Source organism: Chiroxiphia lanceolata, chromosome 5 (assembly GCF_009829145.1).
Source record: "Chiroxiphia lanceolata isolate bChiLan1 chromosome 5, bChiLan1.pri, whole genome shotgun sequence".
Classification (NCBI taxonomy): Eukaryota; Metazoa; Chordata; class Aves; order Passeriformes; family Pipridae; genus Chiroxiphia; species Chiroxiphia lanceolata.
This window is the reverse complement of record NC_045641.1, coordinates 6529246-6548086: the sequence shown is the minus strand read 5'-3', so window position 1 is coordinate 6548086 and position 18841 is coordinate 6529246. Positions and strand designations below refer to the sequence as shown.

The following is an 18841-nucleotide window of genomic DNA, read 5'->3' as shown; positions in this document are numbered from 1 at the left end:
ATACAGAGGACAGTCACTTAGGAGAGCCCTTCTTGGTTGCCTTTCAGCAGTCCACACCTAGCAAAAAAGACATTAAGGGCTCCATATTTTGGCTCCTGCTGAAGTCCCTCTGACTTCATACTTCTGACAGGACTTTAGGGTGTGCTTAAGGATAAGCACACATGGCAGTATGAATAAGCAAAATAATCACATACTAAACAGGGTGAAGCTTTAATAAATGTTAATAAAAGTCACTAAGGAAAATTCACTTCAGGAGAAACTGCACCCATGTACAAGCACAGTCATTGCACACTTTGTTAGTAGAAATGTCTTGTAGGAAATATAAAGCTGCACTAACAAAAATCTGAGTGGAAATATCCAAATATTGGGACCCTGATTCATGAAGATACCAATGGTTTTCTAACACATTATTTGAAAATACCAACCTGGTTTCTTGAGCACATTTGCTCTCCTATTCACAGCCCAGCTAAGCATCTTTTTCCCTCCTTGCTTAGAGCAGCCACAGGTTGAAGAGTGAGACCCACAGCTATTCACCTTCCCTGCAAGTTTATGAGACATTTGATGGGTCATCCATCAGCTGGCCCTGTTCTTCAAAGTGGAAAAAGACAGAGTGTTTTACCTTCCAACTATATAGCTTTGCATAATAAAACTGTTTAGACTTGGAGATTTTTTCTGATGAATGCCAAATGCTCTACAGCAGCAGCCTTCACCAGCAGATCTAAATCATGCAGCTTAAATGAAAGTCTGCTTGCCAATTTATGCGTGAACTTTACTTTTTTTCCAGAATCAGAAAAAAAAACCTGAATGCACTCTGCCTACAAAAAGGCTTTTTAAAACAGTAATGCTGCAGTGACTTGAAACACAACTCTATTCTTCTTGCATCTCACAGGTACCATTTTTTCCCCCATGAAGATGTGAAAATGAGGACATTTCTCCAATTGCTTTTATTTATTTTTTTTAAGATGTTTCAAAAAGCTGATTGTTTCAGGGCCACTGCAGCTTCTTCTGTGCTGTCTTCACTTACTGAACTGATTTGCAAGAGGCACAAATATTGTTAGATATTAAAAAATATAATTAACATCACTATTGCTACAGATGTGTCTTCAAGGCAAGACCACATTGCTTTATCATCAGAGGGCTCTTCAGGGCAGCACAAATCCTTATCCACTGCTCTGCAAATCCCATTCTGTTGACAGTGTGATGCTAAAACAGCTGCTATTTTCTGACTCCTATTTCTAACCTGGATTGCACAGGAGGGGAAAACCCCCTCACAGCTTTACAGTTTCTTACAGTTGTCTCCCCAGCATCCTTCTACTGACAAACCTACACTGGGCATTGTCTGGCTGGTGCTGAGAGCTCAGAGACATTTCTGGATGGTCTTTCTGCCTTACTGGAATTCCCAACACACTGAAAGATGACAACAGTTTCAGAAAACAAAATGCATTTTAGTTGGGTTTACTCTCTTGTCCCATTTCTAGTGTTTTTGAGGTGGGGCTGTCCACCTCTTTTTGGAGTGAGTGGTATTTTTAGGAAAGGGATCAGATTCTGGCCTTGTGTTCCACACAAAGGATCACCTGCAAAACACAAGCATTGCAGCTGAGGTCTCAACATGGATACAAGAGGGGAGATTCTCACCACATTACCATGACAAAAAACAACACCCTGCACAGTGCATTCTGAACATCTCACATAACAAGCTAGCAAGCTTTAATTAGTTAGGTGTCAAAGTGAGCTACAAAGTAGGTCGGGGACTGTTTGACAGATGGGGAAACCAGGCCAATAAGGTGCTGCAATTTCTCCAAGGTCATAAAAAAAGGCCAGTGTCACAGTCAGAAATAAAACCCAAGTCTCCCAAATTGTTATCTAGTGCTCTTCAACCCAAGACATTTCTCTGCCTTTAGTCCACATCATCTCCAAAGCTCGGGACTTTACAAAGTCTGAGCGGGTACCAGTATGGCAGTACCAATACAGGGGTTATCAACAGTGGGAGAACAGCAACAGCAAGGACATCGAGTCAAAGAAAGTGACTGGCAAAGTAAAAGGAGAACCTGTGCTTTTGCCATTACTTTCATGTGAGCTCTAATACACATGGCATGGTCAGGAAGGCTCTCCATAAGTAAGTTTTCACCAGAATCCTGACCATATGAAGTACCACAAACACAAATGCAGCTCAAGGACAACTCAGCCCTGCTGAGGTACACAAGTACTTCAGACCAGTGACCCACTTTTATTGAAACACTAAGCACATCCATCTCTCTATCTTCACTGCTATTTGGAGGACTCTCATTTTCCTGCATGACCCCACTTCTCCTCCCTGTCACCACTGCATGTGAGTGGTGTGGAGAGAGGTAAAGGCTTCATAAGCATCTCAAAATTGAATAAATGCTATCTCATTGACATCAAGGACCAACTCTCACTACTGTTTTTACTGGGACCGTAGTTAGGCCGCTACAGAGAAATCCTGACCTACATACTTTTTGACGTTTGCCTGCACTTGTCATGACCAGAGACAGGGAGTGCCAGGAAATGGAATTTCTATTGCATTTCACAGTTCAGACAGACACGGAAACTGCAATAAAATCTACCATAAATACTGGTTCTACCTAGTAAAAAGGACTGAGTGGAATGTGGAGAGCTAAATCCAACAGGACAGTGGGCTACGCAGAAAGGAGGATTTTGTCCTGGACTCTCAGGAGACTGCACATATTTTCCTATCTGCATCCTCAGCAGAATTCTCATCTAGTGCATGTCCAGTATTGCTTCTGCCACCAAAATCTTCATATCAGAACTCATTTGGCTATGTTAGAAGCTGACAAGAAGACCATCAGCCTTACAGATACAGTAAGTGATGTTTAAAGACAACTTATTTTGACTGTTAGACAGAGTTTTGTGTGCAGGCTTCAGGAAGATCTAAACATTCATTCCACATCCCTCCATTATCAACAGGAAGCCAAATATAAACCCAAAGACTCATTTTCTCCCAGTCTGCAAGTTCTGACACGTTTGCAGGCACACCAACAATACATTAAGAGAGATCCACTTGGATAGAGGGCTCAATTCTTGCTTTTTTGGAATAAAATGTATTAATCTAGATATTAAATTATGTAGATATAGGGTCATCCAATGTCCAAATTCTGCTCTCATTTATTCCAGAAAAAAAAAGGCAACACAATATCTTGCTGACACTCTGTAATCTGTCCTTATAGACCATGATAGACACGAGTATTCAGCAAGAGCCACAGCAGAAATACATGCCAGCAGATGGTATTATCCTGAACAAAATCAATTAAGGACATTTACAATATGTCAAAAGTGCAGCTACAAAAACAAAGTGTAGACCTGTACATCTGTTTCTTAATGAAGCCATTGAGTACTTGACAGTTAGCCAACAAAGCACAAGATAAACGCTACGGCAACACCAATAATAGATAAGGACATACCATACATATTCAGTTTCTTCAACAGTCACCACAAAATACAAGATGTTGAGCAGACACTGAGTAACCAGATCCTAGAAGTCCATATGTCATGCATAAATGTAGCAAAAATATAAGCATACGAGTTTTCGGTATCACAGATTCTGTAAGGACTGTGATCTGCTCGAAAATTACAGTAATAGGAGTCATATGGCAACGATAAGTTAAGAAATACTCTTCTCTCCCGTAACACAATCCTCTGGTATATTTAAAAGGCTTCTTGGAACCCTGACACCTTGACTGAAATAAAAAAAAAAGAGCTCACAGTTCCCTAAAAGTTGTTACGACATCTGTGAGAACCCAGTGACATACAAGAGGCGTAACAAGATACGCAGCCAGGTACATCAGTGGCATCTTGTAGACTACATAAAACACAAATGGACTGAGGGAATCCCAGAGTTATTCATGCAGAGAACAAAAATCCTACATCTATATGTTCTCCACAGAGAAGATGAGAGGTGGAAACATTTCACAGGGGGAAAAAATTATCCCTTCTGTGCCACAGCTTCGTGCAAAGTTTGGGGGACTCATTTATGGAAGAAAAGGGTAAGACCGGTGAACACTTGTTGCTGAAGATGGTATTTAGTGTCCACTGTGGCTGTCACTATGAATTGTTTTTATTGGTGGTTTGCTGCAGAAACCACAAACAGGGACAGGACTGTTCCAGTCACAGCCTGTTGCAACGTGCTGAAAGCTCTGGTATTAATATAGATGATGGTATCAACTCCGTGTACAATGGCTGTTATTTAGCTCCTAGGGAACTCATACCAAGTTTCTCCTACTAGCTGCCAAATGAATAAAATATTCAGAAATATTTACATTAAGTGTTAATAAGGGCTGAGAGATGGGTTTCCTTAAGGACCCTGTAAAAATACAGCCTTAGCACTAAGTGAAAAACATACTTACAGTCTACATCAGAGCAATGCATCATTCATTTTCACTGAGGCCCAGACGACAGCCTCATTAGACCAGAGATGGATTAAAGACAAATGATCTGGTGAATAATGTCACTATGGGCCATGCAGCACCTCATTCAAGCAGTACCACTGAAAACAGATGACTGGGTAGGAATTGTAAGGATAAAAAACATATGGCTTTAAGAATTACATTCCTGGGGGGTGGAGGGGGGGAACCAACACAGCACTGCATATTTGTATTTAATCTGCTTTGTAAATTGATTTTTGTCATGTTACCTGCCAAACTATCGAACAAACTGTATAATTGCTTAAGCAGCATGATAGAAATTGTGACGGATTATTCAAGCATTGTGATTCTTTGTTCTCATATGTCTCATTAAGAAATGATTGGTTCCATTTACAGCTCTTAAGTTGAATTCAGTAACCTCTGACACACGATTTTAACCTGGCATCTACTAATTTTTTATTGTTCTCAGGCAGAAATTGTTCCTGACAAAGATGCTCTTGCAAACCATTTCAGTGTGGTGGCTGATGATTTTTTAACGACGCAAGATAGAAGGGAAAAAAATCCTGCAACTGACTCCCCTGCTGATTTATAGTGTCTATGGAATGAAAAGAAATAAAACTCCTTGTGTTTTGTCCTTTTCCCCTTCTCCCCCCCCCTCTTTTGAGAACTATTTTTAAAACCTGTATCGTTTCATTAAATAAATTCACAGCACAACCCTGAAAACAATGGGGCCGGCAGAAGCCATGAACCACTCTGTGGGACATGCTCAGCCCCTTCCTCTTCTCTTCTGGAATTGCAACCTGTTCCTTCACAGCCTTGTAACTTTATATTGACGTTTGAAACGTGAGCGCAAGGAGCATAAATTGCTGCTATTCCAGCTGCTGCTGAGCAGTGTGGGCTTTTCTTGACTCCCAAAGGAAAACCTCTAAACTGTGCACATCAAAGGCAGAATTTTACAGTAACTCTGAGATGCTAAAAATCATTTAAGAGAAAATAAGAAGAGAAACAGACCTGGTGTGCTTTTGTGTGCTACCCTCTGGCTTTAGGGAGATCTACTCAGAGCACAAAGCCAACACACAAGGAGACCTCTAGGAAGACATTTTACAGGCACCTTCCGAAGACAAAACTAGATTTCTAAAGTATTTTTACTGTCAATCTCCCCACCTTTCATATTTGCCTTGGTGTTAAAGTATGAAAATATCTAAGCCTTGTTACGTCCCATGGGGTGTTGCTTAAAGAACAGCAGAAAATGGATTTGATTGCAGAAAGTAATGTACTCATTACCACAACGACATTGGCAAGGTGGGTTTTTAATCAGCACAACTTTGCAAGCCATGATCGAAGAGCACCCTGCAGGCAGTGGTGCACACCAGAGTTAAATGTGGATGGTGAAGATACGTTAACCACCCCATTCTGGAGGAGAATCCCTCACAGGCTACCTGAGACAGACCTCCAAACACCAAGCACAGTGTTAGTTAATTCACCCTCCACTTATTGCAGTCAAGTTTGCACCCAAGAAAGCTCAGACAGACTCCATCTGCTATGCACCACCTTCATTATCCCATGGGAAGGGTGCTTTATCTAAAGAAATAAAGCCCTTAACTGACCCAGAAGATGATGCTTTGCTGTCTTCCAGCTGTGCCTCCCAGCTGGATGTAACTCTGGCACTGCACCCTCCCAAGGGGTTTGTGCAGGATTTAGACAGGAGATAGAAAACAGGGGTTCAGTGTACCAGAGGTAGTGGAGATGGAGGACAGGAGGAGAGGGAAGGGCCATTGTGCTCTTACTTCTTATTTTTCTGGGTTCACCCCCATTAGCTAATTGAACAAGGGGGCACCACACAGTTCCTGTTTAGATCTCAGGCAAAATGATCATTTTCCTTCTGATATTCCAGAGGACCTACCAGGAGTGTCTCGGAAACGGAGGCAGAGGGTCATGGGGGACCTCAGGCATCACAGAGCTAAGATTGCCTCTGAGAGCTTCCCATGGGCTCCAGTCACAAACCGAGCGAGGTCAAATGCTGCATAATTCAGAACTACCAAAGTCATCCCTGTTACAGATGACAGGTTGGGAAAATGTCACTATCTCACTTCCACTACTGAAAGCAAAAGAATGGTGAGCAAGAATAAAAACGAAGTTGTTGGTTAGACTCAAGTCTTACCTCACTAGATGGAGGAAGAACATAACAGGAAAACATCTCTCAAGAAGTCAGTGCATAGACAAAGGCATCTAGAAATCTGCTTTTTATCTCTTTTCAGTGTACTGTTTGCTGATTAATAACAGAAACAGTCCTGTAAATCTACTCAGCTGCCAAAAGTCTGTCGGATTTCTTGCTCCACATTTCTTACTCTAGACAATGTCATAATAAAATTCAGTACTCATCAAATTTCTGTTCTTTCATTAGTGTTTCATAAGTGTTCATTCACTTTGCATACTCCTCATTGCTGGGGATATCCTCATGCTGAATTTTGGGTTAGACCCTTTATTAGGAATGATGAAGCTTAGATGATATAAGCAGGCATGACTCCCCTGCCTTTCCCTAAATGCAACCCAAATATCAAGAGAAATTCTAACTACAGAATGAATTAACAGGGTTCACAATGCTCTTAAATGGTTTTTACCAAATGGCACAAATCATTCTCTATGCATTTATTAATGAAGCCAAACAACAGGCTGCGTGGCAAGAAACTAGCACTATATATTGCTATATATCACCATATAAATAGTATTTTTAATGTGTAGGTATATATACCCTATATATATATATATACACAGACAGACACTATACTTACATGTATATAAAAGGCTCCTCCCCCTTCCTCACAATCACAGAGCAACGCAAGATAGAGATGTTACAACATCGCACTATCTCCAGGGTAAACACTGGCACAGAAGCTGCAGGTCATTTTAGTGATCACTGACTGGAAATGGTGAAAATGTTGCCTGGTGTTGTGCACAAGCTGTCCTGTCCAGAGAACCCACGTCCATGAAATTTTGCAGCTCATTAACAAGGAGGGAGACTTAGCAGTCTTTAGAGACAATTAAGTTAAAAGAACCCCATTAGATGATTCTTTCTTGGCATTTAGCTACAGCTGAATCCCCTTGCTTTGCTTTGCCCCAGACTTCTCCTTTTGTCTTTCCCCCAGAGCAGCTCCACTCACCTGCAGAACGAGCAAGTTCTCAGCTTTAGGACTTGTTTTGTTCCGTTTCCACAGTGCCAGAAGGGCACCCGTTTGCTTTCTGGACACAAACCATCTCAGCTGTCACTCAGGAATCTTTGAATCACTTTCACTGCTTTCCATGAAAAATACAAGATTCATCAGAGACACTCATTAAATGGACTCGCCTACAAAGTGCTGTGAAATTTATTTTTTTCCAGGGTCTTTCTCTTAAGAGCGTAAGGTTTATATCTATGGCATGAAATATGGGGTTATGGACAGGAAAGTTAGTCAGTAAAACTACTTAGATACACATTAATATGCCCAAGAGCAGAAGTGTCCCTGCAGCCTGCAGTACCTGCGTTTCCTGCATCGATGTGCTTTTGAGAACCTTGTTTTTTTCAGCTCACTTCCTGGCATATTCTCTCTGATGTCTAAATATATAGCCTCCTGCTTCCTAAAAAGCATAAGCCCTAAATCAAACCTGTGACATGAGACATTTCCCTTCCTTCTAAGTTATTCCTCTTGTGCTCCAGTGCCTGGGTCATTAGGCCAAAAGGAGTGACACCGTTTTTCTGCTCCATAAATGTTTTATTCTAAGCATCTTCTCCTGGTGCATCAAGCATGTTGTTTGTCCCTCTCATCTCTCCCTAAAGAAGATAAGAGTTTTTGTTCTGGTTTGTGGCGGTTTTTTTACATTTGGGAGTGTTCTATGTTGGGAGGGAAAGCTTGTTTGCTTTGCAATATTCAGGTTGCTATGTAATTATGCTAGAGAAGGTGTCTCAAAACACCATGGCTTGCACTCAGAGAAGGAGGTGGTGTTTTTATGATGTTCATCATCAGCCCATGGAAAAGCTTAAGTGTCAGATTTTCCCCTCAAAAAATGTTGAGTCTCTTGAACAAATTAATTACACCCCTACGGCAACAAACCCCATTAAAGCAGAGGTGTGAGACTGATGCTGATCCCAGAGCTTTAGATAGTCTTTAAGATATCTCAGGCCCCAGCTGCAAAAATTCCCGAAATAAAAGACAAAGCCTTTGAACTTGTTCAGGTGTTATGCAAGAAAAGAGGGCAGGGAGCACGAAACAAGTTTAATGTGCTCCCAGTACCTTCTGCTGTTGACAGCGCACACCAAGCACTCTGCTATGCCAGGAATTTCCAAAATACTGCAGCCTTCATGGCTGGGCACATCACGCTGATTTACTTACGCTGAGAGGCAGGAGAAGACACACGTGAGCAGTGGGAGGAAATCTCCAAGCCAACCCAATATAACAGTGAAGGATTATTCAGGGATGCTCTAGCAGTCTCTCTCAGATATGGCTGAATTTGATTAGCAACCTGTGCCTTCCCCAGAGGAGTTTTCCATGTGGCTGCAAATCCTCTAAGTGCTCTCCTCTCCCCTCACCCCCTCAGCTCCCTTCTGTGTTGTTTGGGTTTTCTGTGTATTTTGTTTTTCATGGTTTTTTATCCACTGGTTTCCCTCATTTCTGCCCTTGCCCATCACAGTGGGGCATCAGGGTCACAGCTGATGAGTTTGTATGGAAAATTGATGCCTGGTTGAATCCTAGTCTTTTGAATTATTTAAGCTGGGATGGGAAGATGGGATCCTGCTGGGAGTGATCCCACATCACCCCAAGCACCGCCTGGTCTGTTCCAGCTCTTTATAGCTCTGGGCAGACCTGGATTCCTGTGAGCAGCTGAAACAACACAGCAACAAAGCGCCCACGCTGTTACCAACAGCACACAGACAGTGCTCTGCATCTTCAGACCTTAACTAGTAAAAACAAATTATATGTGATGACCCCAGCTGAATCACATATAAATAAATATATTTTGAAGATATTGGTGCTGACACAGTGCCCGCTACTAAAAGAAGCAGGACAGTCCCCTGCGTAAGGCTGGGGTTATGATTCAGGCTGAGCTCTGGGTTTACAAGCAACACACTTTCTCATCTTTAACAAAACAGCGTAAGCATTTTTGTCTTATTTATTCAGTTTATAAGTTCTCCAGGGTACAAACAGTCTGTTACTCTGGTGTTTGCAGTATTCCTGTCTCATCTGAGGACAATAAAATGCGCAGTTAAAAAAACCCAGGTACTTTAGACCCTTCCTATTTCACTGCCTAGTGTCCAACCCTCGAATACTCACAAGCTTCTCAGCCTTTGCAAATCTTTACATTTAAGCTCCTAGGAAAACCGGCAAACCTTCACAGTCCAGCACTGATGAACAGGGATTTATTACTCTCCTTACTCTCCAAACTGCCACGCCAGCCCTCACCAAAACAAACAGGGAGGTTAAGGGCTCCCAGATCTCAGAATTTCCACGGATCCTGACCTCACTCCACTCCCATCAGCCATGGATTAAACTTCTAGATCTTCTGTGCTCTAGTAACTGAGCATAAAATGGAATTCCCAACTTCTGAGTGCTCAGGCTTGAAGAACATACCTTCAAATATATAACCTAAATTAGGGAGAGCATTGAGAGCAGGACAAGGAGAAGGATCCACTTCAGAAGCAGAACAAAGGGAAAGGGTCTAGGGTGGATGCCACAATGCGCTTCACCCTATTGCTGCTAGTGGTAAATTCTCACGTTCATTTGCATTGTTTAAAGCACCTCCTTTTCATTCTTCCTGGAAACTCTAAGTAGATTGAAACTGTTTGGTTTATCTCCAATTTGGGATATAAGAAAATCCAAACAAAAATAAATCCTCAATACATCTGAGCCAGTATGTTTTTCCTCATCCACTTCTTCCCATTTCACTATTGAAAAAGGTATTTTAAGAACTATCTTATGTAGTCCAGTTGTCCAAAACTATTGATATTTTAACTGTGACACAGATATTGCTCAGGAAAAGACCAAGCAAAATCAGTGATCTATTGTTATGGAGGATCCCCATCCCTGTGGTCAGCCGTCCCACACACAGATCAGATCTAAAACAGAGCTTATCAGTAGCTTTTTCTTAGCTCATCCAATGTTTAAAAAAAAAAAAAGGCTTTTAACTTAGCCAAAAAATTCTGCTACAGAGTATTATTTTAATTTAACCTCACAGAATCTGCTTGGTGAGTAATTCTGGCATAAAACTAAATACGCTGCTTTCAACATGAAAACATCAGTGAAGGGCCTTCAAAAGTTTATTAACAATCTGTTATTTATAGTTTTCGTTTTCAAAAATGATTGGCACAACATTCAGAGGAAAATTATAGGAACTGCCAAGTCAGATAATAAAAAACCATATCAGTGTTAAAATTTGATAGAAAGGTTTTAAGGAACAGTAGAGAAATGAGAAATATTCTGATTGCTAAGCCAGCTATTTGTCATTCAACAACAGCCCAATCACACATATATGTTTGCAAATTATTGTTATTGTTGTTAATTATTATTTACACAGAAGCACTGAAATGCAAGGTGGTTTGAATTCCAATTAAAATGACAGTTCTCTGCCCCAAGGAATTTTTTATCCTTCCTTTCACTCCTTACCTGTTTACCAACAGTACTCACTTAGTTCCAACTTGTTTTCATGCTATCTAAAATGACTAGAAAATTAGGTCCTATTAAGTAATCATGAATATAAACTGTGAGTCACCGGTTAAGTGAATACCATTACTGGCAATAAATTCAGAATCCTATTATGACTTGCTTATTATTGTCAAGCAAACCAAAACAATACAATTTTATTCAATATTAATTGTATCCTTGGATGCTTGAAAGGATTAAATAACTCCAACTAATATTCTGCACATAGTCAGGAGAACCGTGCGTGAAGGACGGCAAAAATAATTGAGGTCAGTAACTAAGGCAGAGAGAGAAAAAGAGACAAAAAGGGAGGAAAACATACATCAAGAGATATTTCAGCTCCTGTGTGAAAGCAGATGGAGGGTGAAGGAAGCAGACAGGCTGCTCCAGATGGCAGGAGCGGTGGTGAAGACGGCTCTCACACCCACTGTGTTGTGGCTGTGATGGGAAGAATAGACTTTTGGTTAAAGGATTACTACAGGACTCCAAAGACTTGGGTTCAGCTCTGTCCACTACCTCTCCACCAGGTCTTCAGACCCTCTGGGTTTTGCTTGTTGGGAGCTTTGGGGTGTCAGCTACCTCTGTGGCTGCTTAAACATACCAATATTTTTATGCATGCTTTGCCCTCAGCTCACATCTACACAAACACAAAGCAGTTGTGACTCAATACTGGTTCTACTGAGGTCCTGAGTACTCATACTGAGTGTCAGCCTAGGCAAGGACCACATTTTCCTAAGCTCTGTGCAAAAAATAGAGGGGAGAAAACCAGAATAACTTATTCCAACACAACTCAAATATCTTACTGTCACCTTGCTGGTCAAGCACACTTCTTGGCTGCACAGGCAGGCAGGTGAGCAGGTATCCTCTGGCAGCAGGGAGCTCAGACAGGACAAAGATGTACTTGAAAGAGAACAGCCACAGAGAGAGAGACGAGGCAGGGAAAAAAAGAGGTCAGGCATCAAAACTAGCAGAAAAGCAGGCTCATGAAGGAAGTATGAGCACATATGTGAGCTGACAATACAGTAACTGTGTGGCTCCAAAATTATGTATTTACTTGAAAGCTTTTGAGCATTGAGTATTTTGGAATCTTAATTTCAGATTATGAAAGAAAATTGACCTTTATGCTACACTGTTGCCCCAAACAAACACTGTCTAAATTGCACCAATGAACCACACTTGGAGAGCTGTCAAAAATCCCTTCCCACCAATGGCTGCTTTTCCCAACCCTCACCATCAGACTTAAAAACTATTGGCCATCTTGTTTTTCTTTCTTCCCCATTTCAATTCCATCTGAACGCTCAAACCTGTTATTTTCTGTAACTGTTCAAGAGAGACCAACAATTTACTTTACAAGATACTACAATTCACATCGCTAATAGTTTTTAAGCCTCCAAGAACACATTGGATAGCAAAGAGGATTACTTATTTTAAAACAAAATAAGTCACCTTAAAGGAGTCCTAACAACATTTTCCTGCTTACTCTATACAGAGTGCATAAACTAAAACACCTGAGTTGTTTCACACCATTAAGTTAAACATTAATATCTGGAGCTTTCACTCCTCCCACAGATGCAGGGAAGGTGCTGTAGGCGCCATGCACCTCTTGGCACAAACTATCCCTGACCCTACATGGGTTTGACAGTGGGGTTACCAGAGCTGCAGATTTTAAGGTCAGAAATGACCATGAAATATCTTCCTATGTAAACATGGGAAGAAGCTCTCTCATGGCAACTCCTGCAAGAAGCTTGAGAGCTTTCAGATCTACAAAATCATCCCAGAGGAGATGGGAATCACTTGTGTTCATGGTTTGCTGCAGTGGTTCATCAGCCTTCCCCCTGAAAACATGCATCTTAACTTCAGACCTATGGGATACTGTAGGGTTTTTTTATGTGCAATGCTTATTTAATGTAATTTAGGAAAAAAAAAAAGAAAATACTGAACTGAGAAAAAAAAATCATGAAATATGAAACAGTCTGACAGAGCCACTGCTGCCTCACTGAGGTGTCGTAAAAGAGAGGCAGAAATTGCTGGTAATTTCACCAGAAACAGGAAAATCAGACAAACTCTTCAATCATCACAGGGGCTATGGAGCCAGGAGAAGCACGAGTATCAACATATCTCTTTAGATCTTGGGAATTTCCAAATCTGGGAGGGAAAAACCACTGAGTAACTTGCACGATGCATCAAGTTAAACGGCTAAACAAGGACGATTTGTCGTGTTGAATCCAACACCAGTCGACGAGAAGGGAAGATCTTTGACCAGGGACGAACAGATCTTGATCCCACTGGTACCTCCCAGCACCTCCCCTCTACACAGCACCCTCCGTTGGGGCACCTCCACCAGGACCTGTCCTCACCACCAGCACCCTCTCACCGGTGGGAGTCAGTGTGAGGCTGCACGTGGGGGAAGGTTCCATGAAGGACATGAGAGGACCAAAACACAGCAGACAGCACGTAAGGGCTTGTGACGATGTGTGTGTGCTCGCATGTGGGTGTGCGAGAAAGAAAATAGATGTGAGAGGAGGACGCGGAGTGACTTCATTTCACAGCATGAACAAGCACGTACGGGTGTGTAGCACAGCCATGGAGGGTGCCAGGAGACCATCAAATGGAGTAAGACTATGGAAGTGACACAGAGGAACCAAAAATTACCACAGAGCCCCTGAGAAAAACAGAACCACCTGTATGTTTTCTCTATATTGTATTTTAGGAAAGTACTGGAAACTTCACTGAAGTGTATTTGTCTTCCCACACAGCTCGTACTATGTTATGGCTATATCCATGCAACTCCCTGTGTTATCATTACTAAGCTTTAAGGAATCCACCACATCATTTTTAAGGACAGCCTCGGTATTTCCATAGTTACTAAGTTTGAGCCCTTCTAAATGTTATAACTTCATCTTAACTCTGATGTCAATAAGGCCTAGTGACAGATACCTCAGAAATGCGGGGCTGACCCAATTATGCAGATCAAATGATGAAAGACATTTCTCTTTGGCAAGAGGATGACATGGTTTTTCGTATTACTTCTTGGATGTCAAAATCCGAGTTCTAAAATGCCTTAGACATAACATCATTTAAATATGGAGAAAAAAAAATTGTATTTCTTATTTCTGTGATCACTCTCATCTTCTTATCAGATTCCTGCTATTGTGAAGCTTCACATCTCTTGAGGGCTGGGGCAGAAATCCTCCTCTTCCGGCAGGCCCTCAATCCCCCTGTCAATGCCTCTTCCAGGGGTTATTGAGTAGAGCTACAACATGTGAATTTGTGGAAAACTAAAGACATAAGCAGTTAGTCAGATCCTCTTCCTTACTCAAGCACACCTGTCTTGACTTGGAAGGGACTCTAAATCACATCAGCTGAGGACTGGGCCCATTGCTATGATTTTATTTTATCCTTGATTTATTTTATTTCATCCTTGATTTATTTTATTTCTTCCTAGCTACTTTTTCAGGATCCGTAATTTCACTTTCAGTGACTCAGTAGTGAACAAGTCCAGTTTCAAGACAGAGAACTCAATGAACCTGCACATTCAGAGTGTGGTTCACTGTCATGTTACTGACACAGCCCAATGTAATAAAGTATATTAATAAAAATATATGTTAATATTTATTAACATTATCAAAATATTTTGTTGACACTCCAGTACCTGAGAAGGTGCAGCCGCAAATTAAGACTGCACATGCTTTAATATCTGCATAAATACAGACCAGGGTAAGTACAGGTCTGGGTACATCTGAGCCAGCATTGCTGGTACTACTTTAGAAAAACACTATTGCCCAACAGCACAGAGCAGAGCAAACAGCACAGCCCTCAGCCACCTAAGGAAACAATTCTTTGGGTGGAAAAAGGCTACTTTCTTACATCTGGATGTGACACCCAATTCAATTTCAGTATCCGTGTGGCTGGACGTGATTTACAGGGACATGTGAATAATTAATACCAGCTCTGGAAGGGAGAGCTGGGTACTCATTAGAATTTCCTTGAAGCCCAAATGATATAATGATTAACCAACTTAGGATCTTTTTAATAATTCCAGCAATTTCAAGTCTCCCGTGTTAAAGATCTGCTGAAGAGCTTTTATTCAGATGAAAGGCTCTCTTCAGAGAACAAATCATTAATAGAGTATACACATAGATCTAACATTCACAAATCGATGCGCTTGAAATAAAATGTGCTTTTAAAGTTTCTTTTTCACTTTCTTCCCTGATTTGGGGCTTTAGTGTTTTTCTTTCTCTAACAAATTTTACCACAGACAGTTAAGATTACTGCATGAAAAAGGGCTGGTTTTCTGTTCTAAGTGCTTTCAGCACTTTGGCATCCTGAAATGGAATGCCCGAGAAATGCAAAATACAGCTACTTCACTAATCCCATGCGTTTCATCTGACACGCCAAGTTTCACACTCCATGCTAGAGAAAAATCTATTAGACAGCGAGATCAAGCGATGGCTGTCCAACACAGTTCAGCATTACAGGGCAGGAGGGATCAAAGCAGATTTTATCCCTGCTCCTAAATAATGCCAGATGAAGACATTTTGGTCCAAATACTTTAAAGCTGTTTATCCTTTTGCTTAATCCCTATTTAAATACTTTCTTATCAATAACTGAGAAGCGTCCCATCATTTGGATTTCTGGACCCTCTGTATCTGCTGCTCAAGCCAGCGAACAGACCTTCACTGACTTCAGTGGGAATGGAACCGGCACTTTAATGATTTGCACAGCAATGGCCTGAATTTTTTAGAGGTTTCACACCCTAGTAAATCACACCAGAGCTAGTAGGAACTGCAGGTGCTGTGCTGGTGGGCAGCCAAGGACAGAACCAAAACTCAGATTCAAATCTTCTAATTATCAGCCCTCCTTTGGAAGCTAAGGAATGCACAACCAAAAGGCAACCCACGTGTAGGGTGTTAAATGCACATACATTGACAATTAATACAGACATTAATACTATGTCTGGAAAAGAAAACAGGTCTGTTTTCTTTATACAGGCCCAGGTTTGTAATCCACTTACTTTAATTTTCTAAAACTTTCTAGATTGACTGTTAAGTCAAGTTTAAAAACTTCACTGCTTCCACCGCCATCAGAAAGGACTTAGCAAGCAAACTGTGAGGCTCAGACAATGGTTAATACTTTGAGACACTAATTAGCCATATTTAATGAATTTAATTTGCAGCAGCCATACTAATACGCATAACTATTAACTCTGACCAGCTTTACCTTCCATGGGACCTACACCTGCTCCCATTAACTTCAGTGGGATACAGATCAAGGCCACAGCATTAATTCCTCCTGGACCTCTTCAGCAGCTCAAATTAACCCTCACAGGTGGCTTCAACACAATGACCAGAAAAGAGACAGAAAGTTGTTCCGTGGGAACCCCAGTGAACTGTCCTGCTGCTCCGGACAATCTCAGTGCATTAAAACTTTGCTCCCCAACACCCCTTCTCTCAGGAAGGGAACGGCACTTTTAAGGTGATAAGCAGGGCACGTCTCTCCCAGCACGAAATTCTGACAGCAAAATCTCGCTGAAGGTGACAAGAATACACCACAACACTTGGCTCTTACGCTGCACTTTGCTTCTTCAGAGACCTGGACAGACATTGATTTGATTTGCTAAATCAGTGCTTTTCTGAGGGCTCTGCTATCAGCTCATCACCGCGGAGCTGCGTGACCCACCTCCATATTAAAGACCAGCCCGGCTCTTACTCGCAGCCTGTTCATAGGAAACCAGTGAGCCCGTGAACCAGAAATACTCTGTTTATAGAGAGCCCTCCCTTGGAAGCAGAAAGAAACTGAAATATTACAGACAAAACTTGTTCAACTGTGTTTTGGAAGTGGCACGCAGCGCAGGAAAAGCACTACTTGGGATTAGCTACTCTCCGTTTTGAGACATGCTTAAAGTAGCAATTAAAGCAGTGGGGACACGGCAACGAGGACCACTCCCAATACAACCCAACCTTGATTACAACATATATACATACACACAGCAGCCCATACGCTGCCTCCCTTCAGCACTCCCGGCTCTCTACCTCTATAATATCCTATATGCAAAAATTAGTTTTAACAAAAATAAAACTCTTTGCTCAGCCGAAAAAGCACCAGCCTGCACCCCGCTCCCTTGCACCATCTGTGCGTGTTTATTCTCAGCCTTCCGAAAAAAAAAAAAAACCACTCTAACGTTTTACTAATCTTTATGCCCCGCCACTATAAATAAAACAAATAAAGCCCAACAACAGTTAAGCATCGTAGCTAAAACACAACCAATCCACTCCGATTATTTCTGCTCGTCTGTCCACGAATAGCTGCAGCCATCGGCTTTAGGGGAAGCGTGCAAGTCAGACCGCATTTATTTACAGTTGCACTATCAAGAAAAAGCCTTTCCCCGTCTCCTCGTTCTATGAATATTTTAAAACACTTCGAGTTTTTCCTTTTTTTCCCTTTTTTTTTTTTTTTTGGGGGGGGGGAGGGAGAGGGATGGCGAGGAGGGATGCTAGCCCAGCTCCTGCCCCTCAGTTCTATTTTTCTCCGCGTTTCCAGGTCGCCCCGACTTCTCGCTCGGAGGGACGCGCGGGGCGCGGAGCAGCCCCGCAAACAGAGACGCGGACCCAGGGACAGGGACCCACCCTCGGGGGAAGGGACAGCGCCCGCAGCCCCCCGGCCCCCGCAGCCCAGACCCGCCACCTACGTCCCCAGCGTCTCCTTGAACTCGAAGATCTTCTTGATGTCCTCCGCCTGCTTCTTCCAGGAGCCGCCGCCGTCCCCGTTCTCCCGGGCCATGGCCGTGCAGCCCCGCGGATGCCGCGCCGGCGGCTCCGAGCCCTCGGGCGGCTTTTGCTTTCTCTTCTGCCGCGGCAGCAGCGGCTGCTGCTGCTGTTTCTTCTTCTTCTTTTTTTTTTCCTCCTCCTCCTTCTTCTCCCCTTCCTCCTCCTCCTCACACTTCCTGCCCGCCGCCGCTTTTATTTCCTCCGCGCTCCGGCGGGCTCCGCGAGTGTCACTTTTCCTGGGCTATTTCCTCCCAACTTTCTCTTCCCCCCCCCCCTTCCCTCCCCTCCTTTCCCCTCCTCCGCGCCCCCCCTCCCCGCGGAGCCGCTGGCGGGGCTGCCCCGTCCCTCCTTCCCTCCCTCCTTCCGCGCCCCGCGCAGCAGCTGCGCGTCCCGGGGTCACTTTGCTCTCTGACTGACCCACCCCGAGGAAAAGTCCTTCTTTTTTTGTTGTTGTTGGTTTTTCTTTTCTCTTTTTTTTTTTCTTTTTTTTTTTTTTTTTGAGGGAGGTCACTGTTTCTCTTCCCCCACCCCACCCGTGCGGGGCCCCGTGGGATGCTCAGCTCCCGGGCGCGGTGCGATGCGGAGCGATGCGGCCCCGCGGGCACAGCGGCTGTGCGCGGTTGTTATGGCAATGGGAGGAGGAAGAAGAGGAGGAGGAAGAAGAGAAGGAGGAGGGAGAAGGAGGAGGCAGCCCCGCCGCTGCTCTGCTGCCTGGTGCTGCCCCTCCTGACTGAATGAAGATAATTCGCATTGCACCAAAACCGCGCACGTCAAACGGGAGGGGAGGGAAAGCAGCGAGAAGGGAATAAAAAAAAAAAAAAAAAAAAAAAAAAGCGAAAGCAGGGGGAGAAAAAAACTCCAAAGCCACACCACAAGCGGCCGCGCTACCTGACCGGGCGCTCCGCGGGGCTGCGCCGGGATGCGCGGGGGCTGCCGTGCCCACCTGCCTCGCACGCAAATACACACTCCTGGGATGGAGAAACGCACCCCTTGCCTAAGGACC

General features: G+C 43.0%; 1 protein-coding gene across 1 annotated transcript in view; it reads right to left on the bottom strand.

Annotated features, from left to right (window-relative positions):
- CAMK1D (calcium/calmodulin dependent protein kinase ID) overlaps positions 1-18111 on the bottom strand; it is a 212595-nt gene extending 194484 nt beyond the window's left edge. The window contains 1 exon segment of the mRNA XM_032688446.1: positions 17760-18111. Within this exon segment, the coding sequence (XP_032544337.1) occupies positions 17760-17851 (92 nt within the window). The 5' untranslated portion in view covers positions 17852-18111.
- Positions 18112-18841: the final 730 nt, after the last annotated feature.